This window comes from Adelges cooleyi, unplaced genomic scaffold, assembly GCF_023614345.1.
Source record: "Adelges cooleyi isolate 19-005CV unplaced genomic scaffold, UGA_ACOO_1.1 ACOO_flye_CR_arks_rails_tigmint_CR_PRNA_9, whole genome shotgun sequence".
In the NCBI taxonomy this organism is placed as follows: Eukaryota; Metazoa; Arthropoda; class Insecta; order Hemiptera; family Adelgidae; genus Adelges; species Adelges cooleyi.
This window is the reverse complement of record NW_026096579.1, coordinates 8,505,152-8,529,998: the sequence shown is the minus strand read 5'-3', so window position 1 is coordinate 8,529,998 and position 24,847 is coordinate 8,505,152. Positions and strand designations below refer to the sequence as shown.

Sequence of the window (24,847 nt, the reverse complement as noted above, 5' to 3'; positions counted from 1 at the left end):
TACCGAGCTTGGCCGCGGTCGACGGTGAAACCGCGTTGTCGCCGCACGGCCGGTACGCGTGAAACGTCTCCACTGCAATAACAATTTGTGACACGGTGTGATGATAATAACATTATAGTGACCGCACGCTGGGTAACGGCGGTCGATAGTGGTTAACCATTTACCAGGTATGTTGTCATATTCGTTATTTATAGTTTAGATAACGACTTTTGCAAAACGTTTTTCGCCTTTACGACCAGCGTGTTGCCAACCCTAGGGCGATTTATCCCTATATATTTAGGGAATTAGAATATTGCCTATAGGTATATAGGAATTTTTTTCCTAAAACGTATGCAATTGGAAATGTAATGCAAATTAACTTTGTTGTAAAATCTAACTAATGTTTATCGTAGTTAACTGTTGTGATAATTAGGACCCCGGCAAACGGCATAATACAAATAATATAATCACATTTTTTTTCATTTTACTATACAGACTTTAAAGTAACGATTGAAAAATAGCTATCAAGTACAACAAAATCTACAAAAAAATATAGGTATGTGTATTTAGGAATATTGTATCGTATCAAGGGATTTTTTAATAATAATCTGGGGAATTTTACTTCAACTCAGTTTGCAACACTGTTTACGACCCTAACTAACAGTCGCGTTAACCTGGCCTACCTATTTATTTAGGAATTTTTTGCAAAATCTTAACTGTAACCTTGAACTGTAACGTGTAGTTTAGTAATAAGATCGAACATTTTTTGTTAGTTAATTTGTGTTTTTCGCCCTATCACGGCATGTTTGTAAAGGATATTATTATGACATTATCTTCAAAATCTTATCTTTCGTTTTTGTTATAGGGATATTTGTTTGCTTTAAAATCATCACGGAGCGATTAAAAAGCATTTTCCATAGGCACGTTTTAACGTTGGAAAATTGGCTGTATGACGTCATTAGTAAAAACAAAACAAAATATGCGACCGCTTTCAAAGTATTTATAAAATATTCGAATTATGTAACAACAACTGGGTACCGGTTTTCGCTCATTTTTTTTATTTTGGTCGATTTCAGAGTTCTGTTGTCGTTTACAAACACTTAAACGGTAACGTAAATTATGATATAATTTTTTTGTTGTCGTTTAAAATTAGTAAATGTCCACTGGTCGCTACCGGCAGTTCTGAAAATTTTTTTTTTTTAATCGTTAACGTTTGGACGCCATGGTAAGCGTGTACGGGCCAGCCAAATTAGTTACCGTTTAAGTTGTTCAAAAGTGGATAATTATTTTCAGAGAAAGTTCTGCATACAATATTTGTAAGTGAAAGTTATAAGACTAGCTGTGATTGCCGAATGTAAACAACTACCTTCGTATAACGTCACAAATCCAATCCAATCGACCTACTTCTGAACGGTGAGTTAAAATTTATTTATTATACAACTAAAAAGAATGAAACTTAGGAATATATATATTTTTAATTTCTTATTCGTCGCTCCAAACGACAATGTCGATTAGTAGTTTTTGGTGGTATTTAACGTTTCGTTTAAATAATAATCGTCAACAAGATAAGTAGCCAGTCAAATAAATGCACCCTGGAAATGCCGTTATCTAAATAGTATAAATAATATGAGTATTATTAGTATTATTTAATCACCAAAGCCTTATTATTGGAAAAAAACGTTTATTCGCGAGTCCTAATTGTTAATCTTAACGGCGCACAGTGCCCAGTGGTTTAGAATCCAAAAAAAACCATCGAAAATAACTTAGTGCAAACTTGTTGTAAGTCCACTTTTTTCAAAATGCACTTTTTGGTACTAATTGGTAGAGAATTAAATGTGCTTTAATTTTTATAAAAGTTCTTTAAATCTCAAATTTATATTTGTTGCGATGTTCACATTTACAATGAACATTTTGTAGTACAATCTTATTAAAAGTAAACAAATTAATTTGCTCTCCTGAACAATTTCAATTATGTAAATATAAATTGTTAAACTAATAAAATGAAATAATTACATTAAATTTAATTTAAAAAAAAAAATTATTTCATTTAGTCAAAATAATTAATTTATTATTCTATGGTAGTGGCAGCTGTATGATGTTTTATTATTTTTATTTTTGTGTCTGTACCCACGATATCTTTTAAGCCACTGAATCGACTTCTTTGTGTAGCAGCTCTTAAGATCAGAAATAATTAGATCTATCTAATTAGAATAAGGTATCAATTATGATAGACTAAAAATTAAAAAAGTTCCTCCCTTCCCCTTCAAAATCGAGAAAAACACCAGATAAATTGACATTTTTTTCGACTTAAAATTACGGCGCTCCATATATTTTTAAAAATAGTCCAATTAGGTCTAAATTTGTAAAGAATATTCTTGAGACATAGTTCTACCGATTAAATATAGAGTATTTTTTTAGGTAAAAAATAACAGTACGTGACCTCTCAACTTTAACCTAGCAGTTAGAGTAACAAAAAAAATGTTAAAAATTAAAACTGGATATTTTTAGACCACGCTGCGGCGTGTCTTACTTCAACTTCGTGTCCGGTAAATAGGGTTAATATCTTCAACGATTTTCGGTGTTCTAAAATCGATGACGGCAAGAACTGTTGAATTTAAAAAAACAATTTTATTATTAAACACGAACAGTTGTGTTTATTAATTTTTGTCGCGCGATACTATTGACAACCGCGTTCACGGGTTGATTAAACCAAGACAAATAGTAATAATAACTACACAATAATAATGAAATGTTACTTCCTCCTCTACCGTCTCAGACTTGGCCATTAAAACTTCGATCGTTTAATAATTTATTCCCATATTGTTTAACCTGCCCGGCCATTGTCCAATAAAACACTCTCTCTCTCTATTTAACTTCTTATTTTTCCCTAAACATTCAGCCTCCGCTTTTTACTGTTAACATACTGAACGTACGCTGCGGCCTTTCAATTTAATTGGCTTATTTCAATCTCTTTTTAACATTACGAGTTTTCATTTTGTTTTACCTTTCATTTTCTATCTTGCTAATCTAATAAGTTGCAAAGCTTAACAATCGTTATTATTTAATAATGTAACGTTACTTTATTGTGTGTAAGTGTATAAAGATAACGTCCAAATCTCTTTTCTACCAAAAATAAAATCGAATTCAAAGTAGTCGATGAATTAAGCACAATATTGCAAACACAGCGTGCTATAATATGTATTGATGCCCAGACAACACAAAAGTTCAAATGTATTTCCTAATATATTTATAAACACGGATTTCCTTATTTTACACTAGTATATTATACAAGTTATCTACAACATACATTTATGTGACTATTTATTGTGTTGCCTTAATCCACATTGTTTCATTATGTGTGCATATTTACATATTCTGGGTGTTTTATTAATTTTTAAACTTTTTGATTGTTATAAATGGTCTTGATAAGTTTTAAAAATATTTTGCGTTTTATGGCTTTTTTATACACTTTACATTTGTCTTTTCAAGAAAAAAATTGTATTATTAAATGGATTATGAATAGTTTTAAAGACTTAAGACAATAAAATATGATTAAGTTATTATATTAAAATTAGAAAACAATATAAATGATTTGTCTGTTATATCTACTTTTAATGCTTTAGTTATTACTTATTATTATTTTGTTATTGACAAAGATTAAAAAAAAAAACTTGTCTGGCTTAAGTATTCCATCAGCTTTTAATGATATTTATTTTCTAAAATGATAATTTACAAGTTTATTTTTAAAAGTTATTATCAGCAGTAATAAACATACTATAATATAAAACGTTTGTTGAGTCAAAACATATTGTGGACATATTATCAACAAAACGGATTTCATAAAAGCTATTTTAATATTTAAGTTAGAAACAATTTTATTTTATTAAAGAAAAGTACCAGGTAAATAATTATACTCATTAGTATAGTTTATACTATTTATAGTATTAGTACTTATTGTTTATCAAGTTGATAACAAATTTGTATTAAATTATTTCCACTTAGCTTAATTTTTAAATTTTGAACATAATTGGAAAAATAAAATAACGTATAGGGCCATTAATAATAGTATTTGTATGTTATACCTCTAGTTGTGTAAACAATTTTTTTCTTATTTTCTCGAAAATTCAAAAAGTGAGGATAATTAGTTTTGGAAATGGGCTACTTACGCTTAATTCATCGACTGATTTGAATCTTGTTTTGGCGGAAAAGGATCTCGCCCAATATTGTATAATAAAGGCCGTATATTATAAAAAAAATATTGTTACATTTCCACCAACTGTTCGTGTATACCTAATTACAATGGTGTAAACGCAGAATATTTTGTTATATGTGTACCGTTTTACATGGGTCACGACCACTGTTAATTGGAGATAATTAATAACTGCCGGTTTAGCTTCTGACTAAATGACATGTATTACGCGATCGTAAACCGTATGCAAACTGGGAATTGTTTTAATTTTTTTATTATTAATGTACATACATATTGTCTTCACTGACCGTGCGAACGAGCGTTAGCTATTGAAATTGTAATAAACACCACTGTCTTCAAGGTTTACCTATGAGACAATAACGTATTTCAATCGGTGTTATCAGGAAATGTTGTACAATAAAAAACATTTAGATAAGTTCGGTTAGGATAAGATGGTCCCACGAAGGGAAGCAATACTAAATTCTTTCCATTACTGTGACAGTATAAAAAAAACCAAGGCAAAAGTTGGGCTATGTTAGATTTAATAGGTTTAATATATACATACAGGGTGATAATTTTATCGTGAACAGCTCAATTGAAACACCCTAAAGAGCAGCGATAAAATAATGACAACAGAAAATAATATATTTTTGAGTGGTTGGAAAACAATAGAATTATAGTATAGATTTATTAGATAACTTTAATTGGTTAGGCGGTACTTTATTAGAAACTATTAATAATAAATTATTAATTAATTAAATTATACTTACATAGTAAATTTTTTTTGTTAGAGTACGCGTTATTATTAAAGTTATAAATTAGTATCATAACTATACTTACCTGGGCTTGAATTCATCGGTTAAAATGTATTTTTCAAAAAAAAATGTATGGAAATAATTGCGATAATTTTAGGAAAAAAATGAGTGTCTTATCATTTAAGTTTCAAAAGCTGATATAGCTTTAGAAAGTACTAAAAAATGTAAATATTTAATAGTAGTATCATATTGTAAAATAATTTAAACAAAAATGTTTTCAAAAAGGAAAACTACTAAACTGTAGTTAATTTTAATTAAACAAATTGTGTTTTATTCATAATGAATCACCCTGATTTACATAATACCTATTATGATGTATTGGGTTAGTGGTTAGGTTAGATTAGGTTTGATGGTTTTGAAATAAAATACACAATTTGCTTTAGTGTATATTTTCACTTACACGTACAGTCTTATGGTGGGATGAAAGTTACTAATAAACTCTATTATAAGAATGTAATATAAATATTGTACACTCAATGCTACAAGGTACGTTATAAGGACGCCACTCCGCCCATTTATTAAGGCAATTTTTTATAAAATCTTAACTTGAAGGTTAAACTGTGATGTGTAATTAATAGTTCAGTAATTAGGACTCTATGTTGATATTTGGGACTATCACAGCTTCCTCGACAGAGATTTAAAAAAATTGTTATAGAAAAACTGTCTCCTTTTTCTCGATACAGATCTTCCAAACATTTTCTGACAGGAGAGAATTTTATAGTAACTTTATTATTAAAAACAAAACGAGTGCTTAAAATTTTTTTTTTTTTTTTAACTTTTTTTACCTTTATTTGAATAAAAAACTAATTGCGTCATTAAAAAAAAATCGTCAAGGCGACACAGATAAAGTTCTTAACTTTCAGACGGTATAAGTAACTTTCCTGTAAGATAATTTATGGAAGAGCTGTACCAGAAAGCCAACTCGTGTTTTTATACTGTAAAAATGCACGTGCAACGCCCACTCGGTCTGTTCCAATAAAAAAATTATCATATCACCGTAAATTAGTACAACAAATATAATATATCATATTATAAAAGATAGTAAAAATCGAGAAGTGCTATAAACACTCATAAGTCCCTTCTTGTAATATATATTTTTTAACAATTTAAAAAAAAAAAAACCAAACAAAACGCAGAAAAATTAGATTATTGTTTAATATTGTCGTGAAACGAACAAATGTCAAAAGAACCATTTGTTATCTAGTGTTTTTTTAAAAAAATATATGATGAGTGATGATATTTCCCCCAGTCTTCTCCGTAGAGATTTTCATGGTGTCGGTTAACGGACATAAGTGCACTGTCAGTAAGGTACGTGTAGTGGAAAAATAAACCTACAAAATTCTACAAAGAACGTCTTAATGAGAGCATTTACATTTCTGGCATACCTCGGAACAAGTGATAAGGCAATATTAGGCCTTGTACAATTATTAACTGTCGACACGATTGTTGCTGGCTTAGGCTATGTGTCGATTACTTTACTACCTACATAGTAGTTGGCTTCAATCGTTTGATCGTTTGATACGTGCGATGTACTTACCTATTAGATGGATACTAATTTTTGAGATCAATTTGGTTTAATCATGGCCTGTGTTTTTTTATGTCGGTAAAATCGCTGTTGATGAAATAAAAATATTACTGTTCAACGAGTCGATCAAGTTCAAACGCAACATTATCATATTAATAAGGTACTTATTGTGTTTACGTTAAGTATTAAAAAAAATTGATAAAAAACAGTGATTCCTATACAGGGTGATTCTTTTATCGTGGGCCACTCGCATTTGGTTTAATTAATAGTTGACCTTTTTTTTCACAGTGTTTTCATATAAAGTAAAGTAATCTCAATTCTCCACAACCTTTTATGTTCCTAGCCCCTCTCTAATTAGCTTTTTTTTATATCAACTTTTGTAACTTAAATGGTAACGCATACATTTCATTAACTTTTTAAATTAAGAATAATGTACTTAACTCTTATGAAAAAAAAAAAATTTATTAAACCAAGTGAGATATTGAGTGGCCCACGATAAAAAAAAACCTGTTTATATAGATTTATTTTTGTGTGAGTTTTGTCAACTAAGAAAATAGGCTATAAGGAATTTAATATTTTAATGATAAGTACTAAATTTAGAATAGAATTATTTTTTTTTTTAAGTGTTTAAAGCTTCATCAGTTTGGGCAGGTTAGGTTAGGTTAGGTAAGGTTTGACAACATGTATTCGTTTACTTTTAAGATTCAATATTATGTAAATTAAAAAAAAAATCGTTCAATGGATTAATTTGTGTTAAATAATTAATAATGTAAAATAAAATGTAGGTATGTAAATAGTTTTAATTGTTTAGTAAAACGAACAAACCCAAATTACTGTCGATAGTATTTTATTTTCAACTCTTAAGTTATTTCAAAAGTGAGTTTGGATATTGGAGATATAATAGAACAAAAATGATCGATATGATTAATTCATAATATATAAAATGTGACCAATACGATCAAAATTAACGCACCATAATATTCCACCATCGAACACGATTTAGTAGCGTCTTTATTTTATAATCTGTCTAGTCCTACCTCTTTAGGATTAAAGAGATAAAAAACTGTGAACTTCTTAACCTGCGTCATAGAGACTATTATAGAGAGACCGTTTCATAGTGTATAGCACCTGTATTGCCACTTATGCTGGATTTATTGATTCTGTATAAACCCTTATTAGAGCACTGTGGTCGGTCACATTACGGTTAGGTGGAATTAATAAAGTATTAATCCTTCACAGCACGAATTTTTTTAATTTTTTTGAAACAATTAGAAATGAGGTGTTCTGTTCCTTCGGCTATAGATAAAATTAACTGTCATAATATATACACTACCTACATCACAAACCTATTAGCGTGGAAGATTAATTATTGTAGTGTTGTTTTTTATTTCAGAGACGCTACTTTTACTATTTTACATGACGACGAATCCGAAGAAAGAAAGATCCCTAAGGTAAGTAGTACCACGGAAAATAAATTCGTAAAGTTTGCCCTTGATTTGGCTTAATTAGAGAAAACAACCACTGAAGCTTGTTAATGGCCTTAATTACTATTCATTTAACATCTACGCACACGACAGTATACAGCTGTGTTGTGGACGTATTATAGCAGTATGCAAATTTTTATTAAAATGAACCATAAACTATCATATCCAACAGCGAAACCTTGGACCACTCATCAGTCTATGTCCACTAGTGTCCATTATCGTGCCTGGGAGTATCGCAAAACCGGTGTTCAACAATCATTTACATCTACTAGTCAAGCGACTGTGAGTAACTGTTTTTCCCCCCCACATAAATCTCATAGCTTTTTTTACAATATTATTATTATTTAAAAAAAAACCTAATGGTTTACCGCACTCTTCGTCCACAAGTGTTTATACACTTTGCCCAAAAGGCCATCGTTTCATTCAGCACAATTTAATTTTACTACTTGAAAATACACCTAAATGTTTATAATAACATTCGTTCAACAAATTTCCAAGTTAAAGTATTATTACTTTAATACAAACGGTGTACAAAGTCCCTCGTCCAAATATACCGGGTGATTCTTTTAATGTCCTACACTAGTTCACTCTATTAAAATTATTGCAATTTTGCATAGCGTATATTTTTTAATATTATTTGCTAGAGCTTAATCGACTTTTGGAACTTAAATTGTAACATATTTACTGAAAACGTTGACTGGTCGATAATCAGTTTTGAGTAGTTATTTTTACAGTTATTTAAGTTTAAATTAAAGAACGTGAGGTGAAATGCGAATGAGTATTGCGTGCAGTGTTAAAAATAACTCTACACTCCACCCATCCTCCCATCTTAAATATTAAACTTAAATAACTCTAAAACTATTTATTCAAAACTGATTACCGACCAGTCAAACATTTCAGTAAATTATCCTTAATTAAAAAAAGTCAATCAAATATAACGTTACTACTTAAGTTTAAAAAGTTGATAAAGCTCTAGAAAATACTAAAAAAATCAAAATTATAATGTTATTCAATGTTTTAGTATAGCAAAAACAAAAATGTTTTTTAGAAAGAAAAACTACAAAATAATAAGTATCAAATATTTGAACAGATAACTGGTGTAAAGCGTTAAAAGACTCACCCGATATTTCATTCCATATGAAAAAATATGTACTAACTAATGAATTCAGTGGGTGTTTTGGATTGATGTATTTCATATAAAAACAGAAGTAAAATTTAAACTGATAAAAAATGTTCTAAACGTAAAGCAAAGGTAAAGATAAACGCAAATTTTAGTTGTATTATTCATTTAAACATAATGAAATAATTCAAATATATAAACTTTTGTTTAAAATCATAAAAAAATATCAAATTATATTTGTTTTTGGGCCAATGAATTTAAACTTAAAATACAATTCAGAATAAATTCCATATTTTAAGAGTTAATGTGACTTAGGCCGGAGGATTTTATGAGTTATTAATAAATAATTTAGGTAAACTTAAATTACTAATAAAATTAACTAATTACATTCAATTTAATTAAAAATGAATTATTTAATTTAGTCAAAGTAATTAATTATTCTATGGTAGTGACAGCTGAATTGTTTTTTCTTGTTTAAGTACACTTAATAGTATATTTCAATGTCGGTTTGGTTAGTAAGCTTAAATAATATGCTTTTAGCTTCGATGCGATAGCTGAGAAGGTATTGTATTTACAATGATGTATTTTTATTTTATGTCTATTTATTTGTGTCTGTACCCACGATATTTTTTAAGCCACTGAACCGTTTTCTTCGTGTAGCAGCTCTTAAGATCAAAAATCACATCTGTAAGATACTTTGTCAGACTAAAAATTTAAAAAGTTCATTCCTTCCCCATCAAAATCGAGAAAAACGACCAAAAAATCACATTTTTTTCTACTTAAAATTTCGGCGCTCATATATTTTTTCTACATAGTCCAATTAGTTCCAAACTTGTACAGAATATTCTTAAAAAATAGTACTACCGACAAACGTTGACAACCTAAATAATTATCGTACACTCTTTCTCATATAAGGGGTGGAATTTTATTCTTTCTTTCGCTTTTGCATTCAAAGTTTAAGGGGTTTATGTATGAAAATTAGACCAAAGGTAGATCTAGAATGGGCTATAACATATAACATTTTCTCGAAAAGCTATAGCCAAGCATTTTTTTTATTAAGGAAAAACCAAAAAATAGGGAAAAATTACACTTTGACCGTAGTCAGTTTTAGTTGCTATTTGTGGTTTATACATCTACCCACAGATTCGCATCGAAGCGTTTATTTAAAAGTGATTTTATCACTTTCAGTTATAATAATTTCTGTAGACCTATGACCTCTCCATATGCCCCGACCCCACTGTACTAGCTTTTTTGTTTATTACTTTGGTTTACATTTTTCACCAATAAACTCTAAATGTTAGCATTGAGTATACGTTGTACTCAATGATATTAGTAATAACAGTGCGTTTTCCAATAAAATAATAGTGTCTTTTTGTTTAAACTAGTACGTATTTTTATTATTTTTGCATTAGCTTTTTAATTCGTTGCTTAAATTATTTTTTTCCCAATTCTGCGGTTCTATTTGTCTACCATGTCTAAACTGCCTGTACAAGAATTCCATGTTTAAACGAGTGAAACAATATTACACTTGAGATATTAATAGTATGTTGGTGGATGTTAATTAATAAAATAGTGAATGTTTTTTTTATTTTGCAAATATTATCATACTCCAAAGCTCTCTTGTCACACGTGCAAGCTAAATGATGACAACAAATTCTGATGCGGTTCTACTCGAAGAGAAAACTAAGATATAAGTTACCCGTTGGTAAAGTGTAAACATACCACGTGATAACGTCTGAGAGTAGATTAATAACTCATGCTGTTGTCTATAGAGATTTATTCAACGAGTACTTGTCCTAATTAAAATGGATATAACACCGTGCAACCATTTAAGCGGATTATTTACTGTCGGTTATTCATGTACACCGAACAGTAATATTAATTTTTGTCAATTTAGGTTCTCACAAAGGTTTTTTTTATAATCATTGGTGTATAAACATTTTTTTTTTTTTTAGTATAGTTATAATGATAAATATTAATCGACGATGACGGTTTCGTAGGAGCTGCGGTCCACTCTTTTGAGTAAGCTAATCATTACGGTTTTTAATTATTAGCTTAAAAGTGTTTGTATTTTGCACGACGGAATTCCGTCAAGGCTCGTTTGATGACGTCAGCTCACGGTCAAGTCGTGACGTCATCAAAAGGGACGTGCATAATATACAAAAAACATACAGCCTATGTTTTACAGATTTCGCTCGAAATGGGAAGACGATAAACAAGGGGGGAAAGAGTAGCCCCCATAGAGAAGCCCGAGGGTCGAGTTAGGTTAGGCTAGGTTAGGTTTCTGAAGACTTACTGGTTTTTATTCTTAATATTTTATGGATATTGTAATGAGTTACTGACTAATGTTGGTAATATTTTCACTTAACGCTTTGAGGTAGATTTATTGTTTATTAAAATATGTCGAGTCAAACAAAAATACTGTATTATTACTTGTGGTATACCGACGTAAATAACTCAGGATAGGTTAGGTTATTTTCAGATAGAAGACTAAATTGTCGGTTACACGTAGAGTCATATATAAGTCATTTTGGAAAACAGCTACTGACATAATATGGTAATTACCAGACTTTCCACGATACCGCAAATCCAAGCCTCCGGTAATAACCAAAAAAAATATGTATGTCGTAACACTTTTTATTTTACTGTTGTTAGACAATATTTTTTAAATACCCAATTCTCATTCGCGTGTACCTACTGAATTTTCCATGTACCTTTTTCTTATTGTCCGTCGGTCGTAAAATAATTTTTACGAGTCCTTGAAAGTGGCTTGACTTCTTAAAAAAGAAAAAAAAATCTTAAACGAAAACATACGTTTAAAACAATCGCTTAAGGGAATGATTTAAAAAACAATGTACGACTATTGTGATTTATCGGCTCGCGCCAGCAGCATCCGTTATCGAGTAAATTTTGATAAGCATCGGTGTGTAGGTTTACACAAATATTATTGTATATTATATTATTATTGCTGACATATTGAGTTTTAAGAATGATTACTCATACGGCAGTAATAATTGTGTGTTTTGTTTGTTATTATGAACAGGGTCTCAGTGGCAGACCAAATCAGACGGTACCGGAACGGCTCGTGAATGCCTGTACGTTGGGCGGTTAATAATATCAGACTAACACGATCGTTAGGGGTTTTAAAATTTCCTGATTATGGCATCAAATGAAAACTGCCCTCAAGGTAAAATACATTTACTCAGCTTTACAATTATTAATTTGTCGACTTTTAGCCGAAAGGTCCGCCAAGTAACATCTTAACATAACGTGTATTGTGTTGAAAGTAATGTTCATTCTATGTCCACGAAAATGGTTTATAAGTTAAAGATTTTAATCGTCTGTTGTACAAAGACATTCACCTTATACTTGCAATATTTTAACTTTTATACGCAAATACACAAATTATACATGATTGAACATTTAACATTTCTTTTTTACCTAAAATATATAATATTTCGCTAATTAACTATTACAACCGAAAATATATTCATTGAAAAATATTAAACACACATTCGAATGATGTCCATCTCTACTAGCGTATCACTCGATGACTTTCAGTTGAACGTGTACCATTCGAACTAAATAGTTATATGGTAATTATTGTTTAAAAACATAATATTCTTTGTTGTGTAAAATAGGGGCAGTTTTTAAACAGAACGGCTTCGATTACCAATCAAAACGAGCATCGACAGTGAAATATAATGCAATACTCAATGCCGACGAGGAAGATGAAATGGTAAACAATGGAAAATATAATAATTTATTAGTATTTAATATTTGTTTTTGGCAATAGACATATAATATAAGTCTACTGCCTAATATACAATATGATGCGGTGTATTAAGTAATAAGTACCTTCTTGAAAGGGCACATAACAAAACACCAATTTCTTATTGAATGCGAGTGCACTCGGTGGCTTCGAATGTGGTGTTAGATTGTAAATGATATATATATATATATATATATATTACTACTATCTTAATTGTGTACAAGTGTAATTTTAGATAATATTCGGTTACAAACGAAGCGTCCCGTTGACAATACTAACATGGATGTTTATTTTTCTGTCTTTGGGGTTTATACGATTGTTGTTCCATTGGTATCCACATTGGATTGTGTACGCCATGTTTACAAAGTGTCCACTCAGCAAAGCAGAACGGGTTCTGGTTGTTGTGCGTAATTTGTATTGCCTGCGATTCAAGTGAATCTGATCTCGAATTAACCGGGTTGACTTTAATTTTCTAGGATAGTTATGAAGGAATGTACAAGTCGTACTTCGTTAAAAAAGTGAAAAATGTATCTATCGAAAATATCGGGTGAGCCATCATAATATGTAAAAAAACGAATCACTTTTTTGTTCGAATAGATCATTTTGATTTTACTGCATTTTTAGTGTCTACGATAACGAGGCCTACTCGAAAGATATCTTAGAACCAATTAAAGACGATGAAATCGAAAAAGGATCGGATGTGAAATCGATTAGGATACATTTGAACGACGGATCGTTTCAAGGTATGTGAGTTTTTATTTTCCACCGTAAAACGAACGGTTTGATAATGTCAATTTGAACGTTTGAAATTCAGATGTATGTCAAATCAGAGCGATTCATATAAAAAAAATTTGTTACGTTTGGTGCGAGTCGCAAGGTCTGTTTCAAAAACTTGTTGGTTTAGATAAAGGACTGACAACAGCGCAGCTGCACAATTTCAAAGGTTATTCTGTTCAAGAACAGTTTATAAGGTATATAATAAAAAAATGCACAAGAAAAAAAACGGATAAATAAATAATTATTCACTTATGTTCAATTGCAGACGTTTTATTTATGGCCCAAACACAATTGACATACCCACTCAAAGTATATTGACGCTGATAGGACTGGAAGTTCTCAATCCACTGTACATCTTTCAGGCATTTTCCTTTGTTGTGTGGTTTTCCGAAGGTTATGTGTACTATCTAGGAGCGATTGTCGTCATGTCTGTATTTGGAATAACATCGTCGGTTGTTCAAACTCGCGCAGTAAGACCTTCCTCTTTTTCCTTCTACATTCATCTTCATAACACCTCTCACAGCTTTTGCCTTTATCTCTTCTCATAACATAACCGAACCATCTCAGCCTACTCTCTTTCATTTCTTCACAATTGATGCAACTCCTAGACTTCCCCTTATGTATTCATTTCTTATATCTATCTTCCCTAGTCACTCCACTCATCCATCTTAACATTCTCATCTCCGCTACACTCATTCTCTGTTCAGTTTTCTTATCTACTGCCGAACATTCTGGCCCATATAACATTGCTGGCCTCACTACCGACCTATACAATTTATCTTTCTATCTTATAGGCATCCTTCTGTCACACAAAACACCCGACGGGCCCTTTCACTTCATCCATCCACAATTTATTCTATTTTTCACATCCTCCTCGTACTCACCATTTTTTTGTACCACCGATCCTAAGTACTTAAACCTATCAACCTCACACACTTCATCGTTACCCATCTGCATTACCTGTCTTACCCTAAAACTTTCTCCAAAATCAAACACGATTGTCTCCGTTTTACTCCTACCAATCCTCAATTTTTTCCCTTCAAGCGGTTCTCTCCACTCTTCAAGTCTCATGACCTAATTCTTCTGGAAAAAATGAGAGCTATTGTATTACCAATTTAATGCGAATTTTATGTATTTTTTAGAACCAAAAAACATTGCGGCAAACGGTGCATTCTACTGACAAAGTGGTCGTTTGCCGAAGACTAAGCGAGCCAAAGGTTGAATCAGTATATGAAGAAATTTCTACTACAGATTTGGTGCCGGGCGACATAATTGTCATACCGCGTTATGGATTTGAAGTGCCTTGCGATGCGGCATTGCTGTGTGGCACGTGCGTTGTTAACGAAAGCATGCTGACAGGTAATTACGCCAGTTATTATCGGTATTGACTGGGGGATAGTAAATTATGATTACCGACGGTTCACACGTCGTTTTAGGCGAAAGCGTGCCGGTAGTTAAAACCACATTGCCAAACATCAATTTTCTGTACAACGAACGCGAAGACACCAACCACACTCTGTTTTCCGGAACGAAAGTCCTGCAGGCGCGATACCATTCCGACAGAAAAGTACACGCGGTGGTGTTGAGAACAGGTTTTCTGACTGCCAAAGGTTCGTTGGTGAGGTCGATCCTTTACCCTCCGCCAACTGATTTTAGATTCGACAAAGACACGTATCGGTTCATTTGGATTTTGGCCACCATCGCGACCATCGGATCGATTTACACCGGATTGTCGAAAGTATATGAACACACGGTTCAGTTGTTAATAATTGCACGTCCAATATCATGAAATACGTTAATTAACAATATAATTTGTGCCACACGCAGGCGTCTAGAGGTATAACGTGGTCCGACATCGTTGTGAAGTCATTAGATTTGTTCACAATTGTCATTCCGCCAGCGCTTCCGGCAGCGATGACGGTTGGAAAGATTTACGCGTTGAGGAGACTGCAAAAATATCAAATTTCTTGCATAAACTCGAGAGTGATTAACGTATCGGGGTCCATAGATTGCATTTGCTTCGATAAAGTAAGACTTCTGATCATATTGCGGGGTCTTAACGATGATCTCGATTTAGATACAAACAATGTGTGAATGAATTTAGACGGGAACGCTAACAGAAGATGGATTGGACATGTGGGGAATAGTGCCGGTGGAAACGACCGAAGAGCTAGGATCGCCCATTAGAGATGTTACCGCGTTGTCTAATGGTCATTCGTTGAAATTGGGCATGGCCACTTGTCATTCTTTGACTCTGCTGAATTCGATTGTGTCCGGCGATCCACTCGATATTAAAGTAGGTAATCGATAATAGTTCTTAAACCAAAAAACTTGTTTAGTTTATACGCCCGTGCCTAATATGAAATGACTCTTAGATGTTCGAGTCGACGGGATGGAGCCTAGAAGAGATGGAAGTGGTTGACCCTTCGAAATTTGATGTTTTAATACCTTCGATCGTAAGGTCCCCGTCGTCTGCGTCTGAAGACACGAAACTAATCGAAATAGGTCTTATACATCAATTTCATTTCTCATCGTCTTTGCAACGAATGAGCATGATAACCAAAACGATAGGCGATCCTCGTTTTATTGTCTACACCAAAGGTTCGCCGGAAATGATTCAATCTCTGTGTATCCCGAGTACAGGTAAAACAGACTAAAACCTTACCTACGAGTGGATATTTAGCAAGAATTATTTTTATATAGTGCCAAATAAAACCAGTACGGTGTTAAGAGGTTATACCGAAGAAGGTTACAGAGTGATCGCCATAGCTTACAAAGTACTAGACGAATGCAATTTCGTTCAAATATCGAAACTGAGGCGAGAGGAAGTCGAATGCGAATTGACTTTTGCTGGTCTAGTTATTTTAGAAAATCGTCTCAAGGACCAAACCACTCCGGTCATCGAAGAACTTCAAGGAGCCAATATGAAAATCGTTATGATAACAGGTATGTTGAAAATCGTTACAATTAGGAGATTCGCTAGAAGTGTTTCCGACCTTTTTGGTACAATATGAAAATGTATTTAGGTGATAATATCTTAACGGCCGTGAGCGTGGCCAAAGAATGCGGTATAGTTTTACCATCGAAAACAATCGTTGACGTGACGGCCGACGAAAGGGAGGGACACAATCCTAAAATATACTACACCGCCAGCGGTATCACTTCACCTTTGGTATGGACAAATAATTTGCGTGAATATCTCAACAGAACTATTGTCTATGGAATTAGACATTAGAGCTTACTGTTTTTTTTTTTTTAATTTTTATTTAGAGGTCTACTACGGTTTTTGGAAGTTCCAACGCAAACGACGTCGACTTGGAAGCCCGCGTTACCGGTGAATACTGTTTTGCGTTGACCGGTCGGACATGGGCCATCATAAGAGATACGTTTCCGGACCTTCTGCCCAGGATACTCGTCAAAGGAGCGGTTTTCGCCCGAATGAAATCGGAACAAAAACAGCAATTAGTTCAAGAACTACAACACATCGGTTATCACGTCGGTGAGTCTGCCAACCGTAGTTACTTTTAAAACAGGCGCGGATCCAAAGGTGGCGGGGGCGAAGAAGAATTCAACTAGCACGTTTAACATGGTAATGATTTTTGGCTAGGGGTCAACCGAGAGTCATCGAGAGATGATTGATAGAAAATCAGTTGATCTGAAACATGTTGAACATCTGACCTTCACACCCCAGCTTTCCCTACTCCTCCTTTACTTTTGCCCTCGCCTCTCCCATCTTCTTCTTCTTTTTTATCTTCGCCTTACACTCCCAACTACATGGGGTCGGCTACCCTAGTCCTACACCTCCGTAGAGCTCGGTCTTCTACATCTAGTTTCAAACACCCCAGCTATCCTCATATCACTCTCTATTCCGTCCATCTTTTCTATGGTCTTTTTCCCTCTTCATTAATCTTCATAACACCTCACTGCCTCTGCCTCATCTCTTCTCATAACCATCTCGGCCTATTCTCTCTCATTTTCTCCACAATTGATGCAACCCCTAGACTGCCACTTATGTATTTCATTCGAACCTACTCATTATTTTACCGGAAAGACACCTCAAAGGATCCGAACTGCTGTGGGCCTGACCTTTTGGATTCGTGCCTGCTGCTCCTACCCAACCTAACCCAATCTTATGCCTTTGGCTTTCAGCAATGTGTGGTGACGGCGCCAACGATTGTGGTGCACTGCGAGCTGCCCACGTGGGCGTTTCGTTGTCAGAAGCCGAATCGTCGGTGGCTTCTCCTTTCACGTCGCACAAAGCTGACATATCTTGCATGCCTTTGATCGTTCGCGAAGGCCGAGCGGCGTTGGTCACGTCGTTTGGCATTTTCAAATTCATGGTGCTCTACAGTTTGTTGGAGTTCACTTCGACATTTATTTTGTACAACATCGACAGCAACTTGACCGACTTTGAGTTCCTGTTTATCGACGTCGGCCTGGTGGTGCATTTCATGTTCTTCTTCGGGAGAAACCGGTCGTTCAAAGGGCCTTTGTTCAAAAATCCTCCGCTCACCAGACTGCTGTCGTTCGTGCCGTTGTTTTCGATGACGGCAAACCTTATCGTGTTGATGTCCACTCAGGTGCTGTCGTTCTATCTCGTCCACCAGTTCTCGTGGTTCAAGCCTTTCCACTTTACACAACCCATGGAGTACAAATGCTACGAGAACTACGCGGTGTACGCCACGTCTCAGTTCCAGTACATCATATTGGCGTTCATATTTTCCTACGGCAAGCCGTACCGGGTGCCGATCTACAAGAACAAGATATTCTTCACTTCCTTGCTGACCATGACGGCCGTTTGTGTGTACATCACGGTGTTTCCGGCCGATTGGGTGCAGCAAGCACTCCAGTTGGAATTCCCACCGGAAATCGGATTTCCGGTCGTACTGGTCGCGTTGGCCCTGTGCGATTGTGTCGTGTGCCTGATAATCGAGTACTTTGTCGTCGACTATTTGCTAACGAAACGATTGAAAATCGCTTCACACCAATCCAACAAACAGTGTATGTACCGGGTGGTCAAACACGAGTTAGACACTTCCCCGGGTTGGCCTCCCATCTGTAAGCACCAGCCGATAATCATTTCCTCGTCGCTGGAGTGTATGCGAAACTCCGAAATCGATACTGAAGATTTCGAGCGACAAGAACGGTTCAAAACCATCATAACTAAACTGTGACAATTTTGTTTTTTATCGCTTTAACTGTTTAGAGCTTTGGCCCGTCACGAACTTCTTGGCTTTCTGTATTTTATGAAATTTAAAAAAAAAAAATGTTACCAAGGAAATACGATTGAGATAGTTTTGGAAAAAGATAAGCTGTAGATGTATTTAAGTTGCACATAAAATTAAGTAGGTTCAAAAAGTGTCGTTTTACCAAGACCTTGTAAACTAATAGAAAGTTACATTTTTTTATTTCATTTTATAATATATTTTTTAACGTTATAAACTTTGATTGTACTCTAGTAACTGTATGAACTTTTTGTAATTGTATTGTTATTGATATTATGTTGTTATTAAAAGTATTGAAAACGATTTCAAAACGTTTTATTAAAATAAGTGTGGATTAGATTGTATGTTGTTCAAAATCCTCTTTACTGATAATAGTTTTATCTTCAAATGTAAGATTTTAATTCAAAATAAGCTGCTTCAATTTCCTCATCAATTGCGATATGTTTATGTTTTCTATTAAATACATTTTTTTTTCTATAGCCTTTATTCTATAGGAATTAAATTTTGAAATTAGACACTACAAATAAACAATGTATACAATATGAAATTAAAAAAAATATATGATAATAAAAATAAGAAGAAAGGATAAAATTCTGACAAATTCTGGAGAAGGAAAAAGGATATCATTGGAAGCTAGGAAGTTAAAAAGAACTGTTCTATTACACAAGACAGAGCAGGACAATCGAGGAGATAATAAGACAAGTCTCTGAAGACTTTCTCGCAATGCAATGAAAAAAGAGGAAAGTAATTTAAAGATAATAGTCTTTTAGGAAGAAGGTTGTGGCCTAATATGAGGCGGCAGAACATTGGAAATGATTTTCCTGAGAATGCTTAAATTAAGGGACATGTCAATCTATGTCAATTGGCGAAGCTAGGAGATTGAGCTGACCATTTCAGCTGCCAGGCTCTGAAGATGGAATTATTGGAAAGACGCAGGAAATCACCAGAAGGGAAGGTGTTACATTCAATTGGGCCTAACCGGCTTGATGAAAAATTTAATATGCCAAACCCGTTTAAATATTAAATTACATTTTACTGTACAGAATTATACTTTTTTAAGTCGCCAAGAAACGCGCCTGGTTGAAAAACGGGGTCGAGTATAAGCAATTTATTTATTTAAACTTCTTACAATACCACCGAAATTGGTTTAGACATTTTATTGTTGTAGTCAGTAACCACATTGTATAAGTATTTTTTTTTTTTTTAAATATTAATACCCAACTATGTGTCTCTTGTCATATTCGATTGGCAAATTAATATAATTTTATATAACATAGTACTATAATATGTATAACTATAATGTTAGAAAACTTAAGACGCTCATTACCTCAGAAAATAATGGAAATTTTGTAGTTTTTCTTTTTGGACACTTGAATGTGTGTTATTATACAATAATCAAAATATCCAAAACGGTTATCGGTCAGTCAAATTTTTCAGTAAATTATTCTTAATTAGAATAGCTAATTAAATAATAAATACATAGGTTACCGTTTAAGTTACAAAAGTTGATAGAGCTCTGAAAAATTCATAAAAAAGGTGGAATAGAGAATTTACAGGCTAAACAAATAATTGGAAAAGTAAAAATATTTGTTAAGATGTATCGAGTTAAACATATATTCACAAGTGTCACACACTACTAAAATAGTATTGTTTTATACAATACAAGTTACTTTTCTAAAAACTATATATAATATGGTATAAACGTTGTGTAGACACATGTTTCGTCTATTGGTTTTTTTGAAATGTACAAAAATATATTTTTAAAATATGTGTATTTAGGTGTTGTCTATTTTATTATATGGTTCAACGTCCAAATTCTAAACTGCAATAATTCTCTCACGCTTTGTCAAAACTTTGTGAGTATCAAGGCGCATTTTAAAGCAATGTATTTTGTATGGGTTTTCACCGTTTACACTATAATAATTATTAACGGTGTTCGTTCTAATGAAGATTTAAAACAATTTATTGCAATGGCGAAACGTGTAGACCGAGGCTATTACAGTGGGCCTTTTCAATTGGAATCGTTTGACACATTGAATAAGTGCAAACAAGAATTGTTCAGAGAACTGTGGTGCAGCTACGCTGTGATCGCTACCATCCATATGCAATTGACAAAGACGTTGCTGTTGGACTTCAGCTATCAACACCGTCTAACAGCTGAAGAAAGAACTAGTGTTTTATTTACACTGGAAGCCAATAAAATATTATCCGTTATGTACAACGACCACCACCGCCAAGAAGATGATAGCCGAAACGCCATCGGAGAAGTTATGTGGATATTTCTCATGTACGCTGAACTGGTACAGCACCTTTTCTCGATAGACATCAGTCGTCCAGAAGAAACCAATAAGACTGTGTTGAAAACTCACGAAGTCGTAGTGAATATGCTCGAAGAGTTCATAAAATCGCATTGTTGCAAAGTGTTCGATCCGGTTACTAATCAATCGTCCAATATCAAAATAATCATACACACGGATACAAACTTAAAACGGTTGATAAAAGTCGTGTGCCAAAACAAAGAACTGGTAAACAGACAGTTGGAACATAACCGCATGATAGACGTGCGATTTGACTGGGCACAAAGCCATTTCACTGGTGAACATATGCTCTTGTCTCGTTTATTGGATCACAGCAATAGCGACAGAATTAAAGACATTGAAAAATTTGGTGTTCAGTTGGACTTGATTGCCATAGGGAAAACACTCAGCCACTATTATCGAATGGGCACAAACGTCTGCAACCATTTGCACGCTCGCATAAGATGGATAATTTTGTTTCAGAAACATTTCTTGACCTTTATGAAAGCCGTGGCCATTCGGACGGTCGTTGGATACTTGTCTAACATGAAGCGAATGGATGACGCAAAGCTAAAACGTTTTGTTGCAGATACTAATAACAATGACCTTTGCAAATATTACAATACAGAAATGGTGGAGCAGTTGAATTCGTTTGCAGAGTATTTGCATCTAACCGACGACCATCGCTTGGGTTTGGCAATCGGCGTGCTGTCCAGTCCATCTTCACATTTTTCTGATGGCATTTTCATCGACTTGTATGTAAGTCAATTGTCAGCATCATTGAAAGAGATTTCGTCAGAAGAAATGCCATTTGACCAACCGATGCAAGTAGTCGATCAAGTAAACAGCAACGGCCGGACAATGGAGGATGTTGGTTCTATCATTAGCAAGTATGGACTTCCCAGACCGGCTGATGAAAACACCGAATTTAATACAGTAAGTGAGAGCTTGTTTGGCACTCGAGTACTGGTCAAGTACGTTACAGATAAATTAACACCAGATGTTAATTTTAAAACAATACACTTGTTCGGTCAGCTTGAAGCTTCTGAAAGCTTTAGACGTTTAGAACAACTGGAAAATAACGATCCTGATAATTTGATAGTACTGTAGGTATTCCTCCACGTTTCTGATATTATGTTTTAGGTAACCTATAGTTGGGATCTAAGAATTTACATTATATAACAAAATAGTAAGTTAAAGTTTTCATAATCAGAGTGAGAACGTTGTAAATATTATTTACAAAAATTTTAAGGGAATAAATTGTGTCTACGTGTCTTCTTTTTTCGTTCAACTATATATTTCTTTTACCTTCTTTCAACACGGTCATTCCATATAAATATATCTCCTATTACTTCTAACAACTATTATATTATGACTTATCCTAATAACTAGTAATTATCGATGCAGCTACCAAGCCACTTTGGTAACTTTGGCAATCTTTGATAGCTTTACTTGGTCATGTAGGAAACAGATATTTGATTTTTTTATGTAAAAAAATGGGTTTTAAAAATGAAAAAACCAAATTTAATTAATTTCATTAATTTCTACTCTTAACACAACAAAGTAGCCAAAGAACTCGAATCTGGTCTAAAATAAACTAAACTAGGCATTACCCATAGAAAATTGTATTTAAATTAAAAATAATACCTCGAAGCTTATACAAATTACTCGGTAATTAAGGCCATTGAGACGGTCGAAATTGATTAAAACCTCTTTTTTCTTAAATATTGCCTATACAAAACTCCTTAAAAACAGACCGCGTGCAATGCTCTTAAGGCCCCTGGATACCGACCATTTTTAAGGAGTTTTGTATAGGCAATATTTAAGAAAAAAGTGGTTTTATTAAATTTCAACCATGTTAATTAATTTACCGGTTAATTTATATGAGCTTTATGGTATTATTTTTAATTTAAATCATTTTGTCTATGAGTAAAAGCCATTTTAGTTAATATAATAGTACATTTTTTGTCCATCGCACAGGCTGAACCAGTAATCCAATGAGTAATCTAAAAAAAAAACAGATTTGAATTCGTCATGAAGTTTACTTGAGATCGGTCAGCGTACTTTTTTGATATCTTATTCCTACTACGCATAAAACACGTTTGAATATTTTATAAAATTTTAAAATCAAATTTGGAAAGGGTTAAAATTAAAAATTGAAAAAAGTGCTCTAACCGATCTCAAGTAAACTTAATGACGAATTCATATCTGTTTTTAGATTGCTTATCGGATTAATGGTTCACCCTGTGCGATGGACAAAAAATTATGTGTTTTGGCTGAAAAAAACGGACGGTATACAGGGGCCTTAATAACAGTTTAAGTTTTTAGTTCAATATTATTTTTCTTAAAAAACCTTAATTTGTATTTAAGCATCAATCAAAAAGTATCTTAATGATTAAATGACAATTTAAACTATCCCCTGCAAAACCTTTGATTTAAAAACTACATTATTATTATAAACAGTATTAAAAATCAGAATTTTGAATTGGAATCCGGTATACAAGACAAAAAAAAGTAATTATATTATATTATATTTATATTCCCAAATAAAAATTTAAGTGCTTTAAAATTGTTTTTATTTTTATAAATAAATAAATAAGTGAAGGTCGTTAAAACATTTCATTTTTGTAGAATACTAATAAGATTGACAATTGGTTAAGACTAAGTTATAAAAATTAGAGTTAATGAAGTAAATTGATCTGAAAAAAAGTTCTAATTTTTTTGTAATTTTTGAAAAACGAGCGTTTAAAGTTTTGACTGTGTTAAATTATTTAAAATACTCATAAAGGCATATTCATAACTAGATTAATTTGTTTTTTCTTTTATGTTCTAGTTGATTATCAAATATTAAACATTATACTTGTATTAATTCGTTATAGTTTGGTCAAACTATCTACTTGTGTGGATTTCTTTGATACTAACAAATCCGATTTACCTATTACAGTACACACAGTTGTTCGATACAATTAGAACTTGTTCAATGACAAACGGACACTTTTGTGTTAGCAAAAAATGTAGTAAGTATAATAAAGCCACTTAAAAAAAAAAATACATATTATTTTTAATATTTATATTTATTTCTGTTGTTATGATTTAGCATCACATATTTTCATCAATTATATATGAAACAATAAATAAATTATACATCAAGGGATGCTCTCAATCATTTAATAATAAAACACAAACAATTTGTTATGCCTTCTTCCATTATACAAGTGTCATAGATCGAGTTATCCTCTCTCTTTGCATTTCTTCACACATAGGTAAGACGTTCTATTCACTTCTTAATAAGTCTACCTTCTGGCCAGTTTAGGTGCTAATAATTATTACTCTTTATCTTACTCTACTTACACTTTTCACTATGATCCTCTAAAGTGTTATTGTCTTGTCCTTTTTTTATGTGTGTTTTGATAAATGGCTTTTTGGATTTTTCACTGCGGCGGCGACTACTTTTCAAATAATACGGCTGATAAGACGTTATAACCGATAAGAGAATTGCTACAACCACAGATATATCTATATCTGTGGCTACAACAAAACAGCAGCGGCTCGGAGCCGCGTCAGTGTGACCACATGTTTAAAAAATAAAAAAGTAAACTGTTTACACCGGTAACGCCGGACGCGTGCGGCCGCGGTTACGGTGACCGCCGTCAGTGTTGCCACC

At 33.1% G+C, this 24,847-nt stretch overlaps 2 protein-coding genes across 11 annotated transcripts; both read left to right on the top strand.

Annotated features, from left to right (window-relative positions):
• The first annotated feature begins 41 nt into the window (after positions 1-41).
• LOC126846181 (polyamine-transporting ATPase 13A3-like) lies at positions 42-19,127 on the top strand. 7 transcript variants are annotated; one of them, XM_050585405.1, is made up of 23 exons: positions 42-167; positions 845-975; positions 1,056-1,204; positions 1,273-1,392; positions 7,902-7,959; positions 8,165-8,274; positions 11,068-11,134; positions 12,156-12,299; positions 12,754-12,851; positions 13,120-13,287; positions 13,361-13,431; positions 13,509-13,627; positions 13,699-13,855; positions 13,927-14,131; positions 14,804-15,020; positions 15,098-15,399; positions 15,489-15,689; positions 15,766-15,957; positions 16,037-16,304; positions 16,365-16,607; positions 16,688-16,833; positions 16,932-17,160; positions 17,811-19,127. In XM_050585405.1, the coding sequence occupies exons 8-23, from the start codon at positions 12,272-12,274 to the stop codon at positions 18,833-18,835; spliced, it is 3,669 nt and encodes a 1,222-aa protein (XP_050441362.1). In that variant the 5' UTR covers positions 42-167; positions 845-975; positions 1,056-1,204; positions 1,273-1,392; positions 7,902-7,959; positions 8,165-8,274; positions 11,068-11,134; positions 12,156-12,271; the 3' UTR covers positions 18,836-19,127. The 7 variants fall into 7 exon arrangements, with proteins under 7 accessions (XP_050441362.1, XP_050441364.1, XP_050441367.1 ...); XM_050585407.1 differs by lacking the exon at positions 11,068-11,134; XM_050585406.1 differs by lacking the exon at positions 42-167 and having other exon boundaries at positions 772-975.
• A 1,485-nt stretch (positions 19,128-20,612) lies between these two features.
• On the top strand, positions 20,613-24,324 carry LOC126847004 (uncharacterized). Of its 4 annotated transcripts, XM_050586927.1 has the most exons (3): positions 20,613-22,119; positions 24,128-24,200; positions 24,281-24,324. In XM_050586927.1, the coding sequence occupies exons 1-3, from the start codon at positions 20,629-20,631 to the stop codon at positions 24,307-24,309; spliced, it is 1,593 nt and encodes a 530-aa protein (XP_050442884.1). In that variant the 5' UTR covers positions 20,613-20,628; the 3' UTR covers positions 24,310-24,324. The 4 variants fall into 4 exon arrangements, with proteins under 4 accessions (XP_050442884.1, XP_050442885.1, XP_050442886.1 ...); XM_050586928.1 differs by lacking the exons at positions 24,128-24,200; positions 24,281-24,324 and adding an exon at positions 23,402-23,603; XM_050586929.1 differs by lacking the exons at positions 24,128-24,200; positions 24,281-24,324 and adding an exon at positions 24,017-24,049 and having other exon boundaries at positions 20,614-22,119.
• The last annotated feature ends 523 nt before the right edge of the window (positions 24,325-24,847 follow it).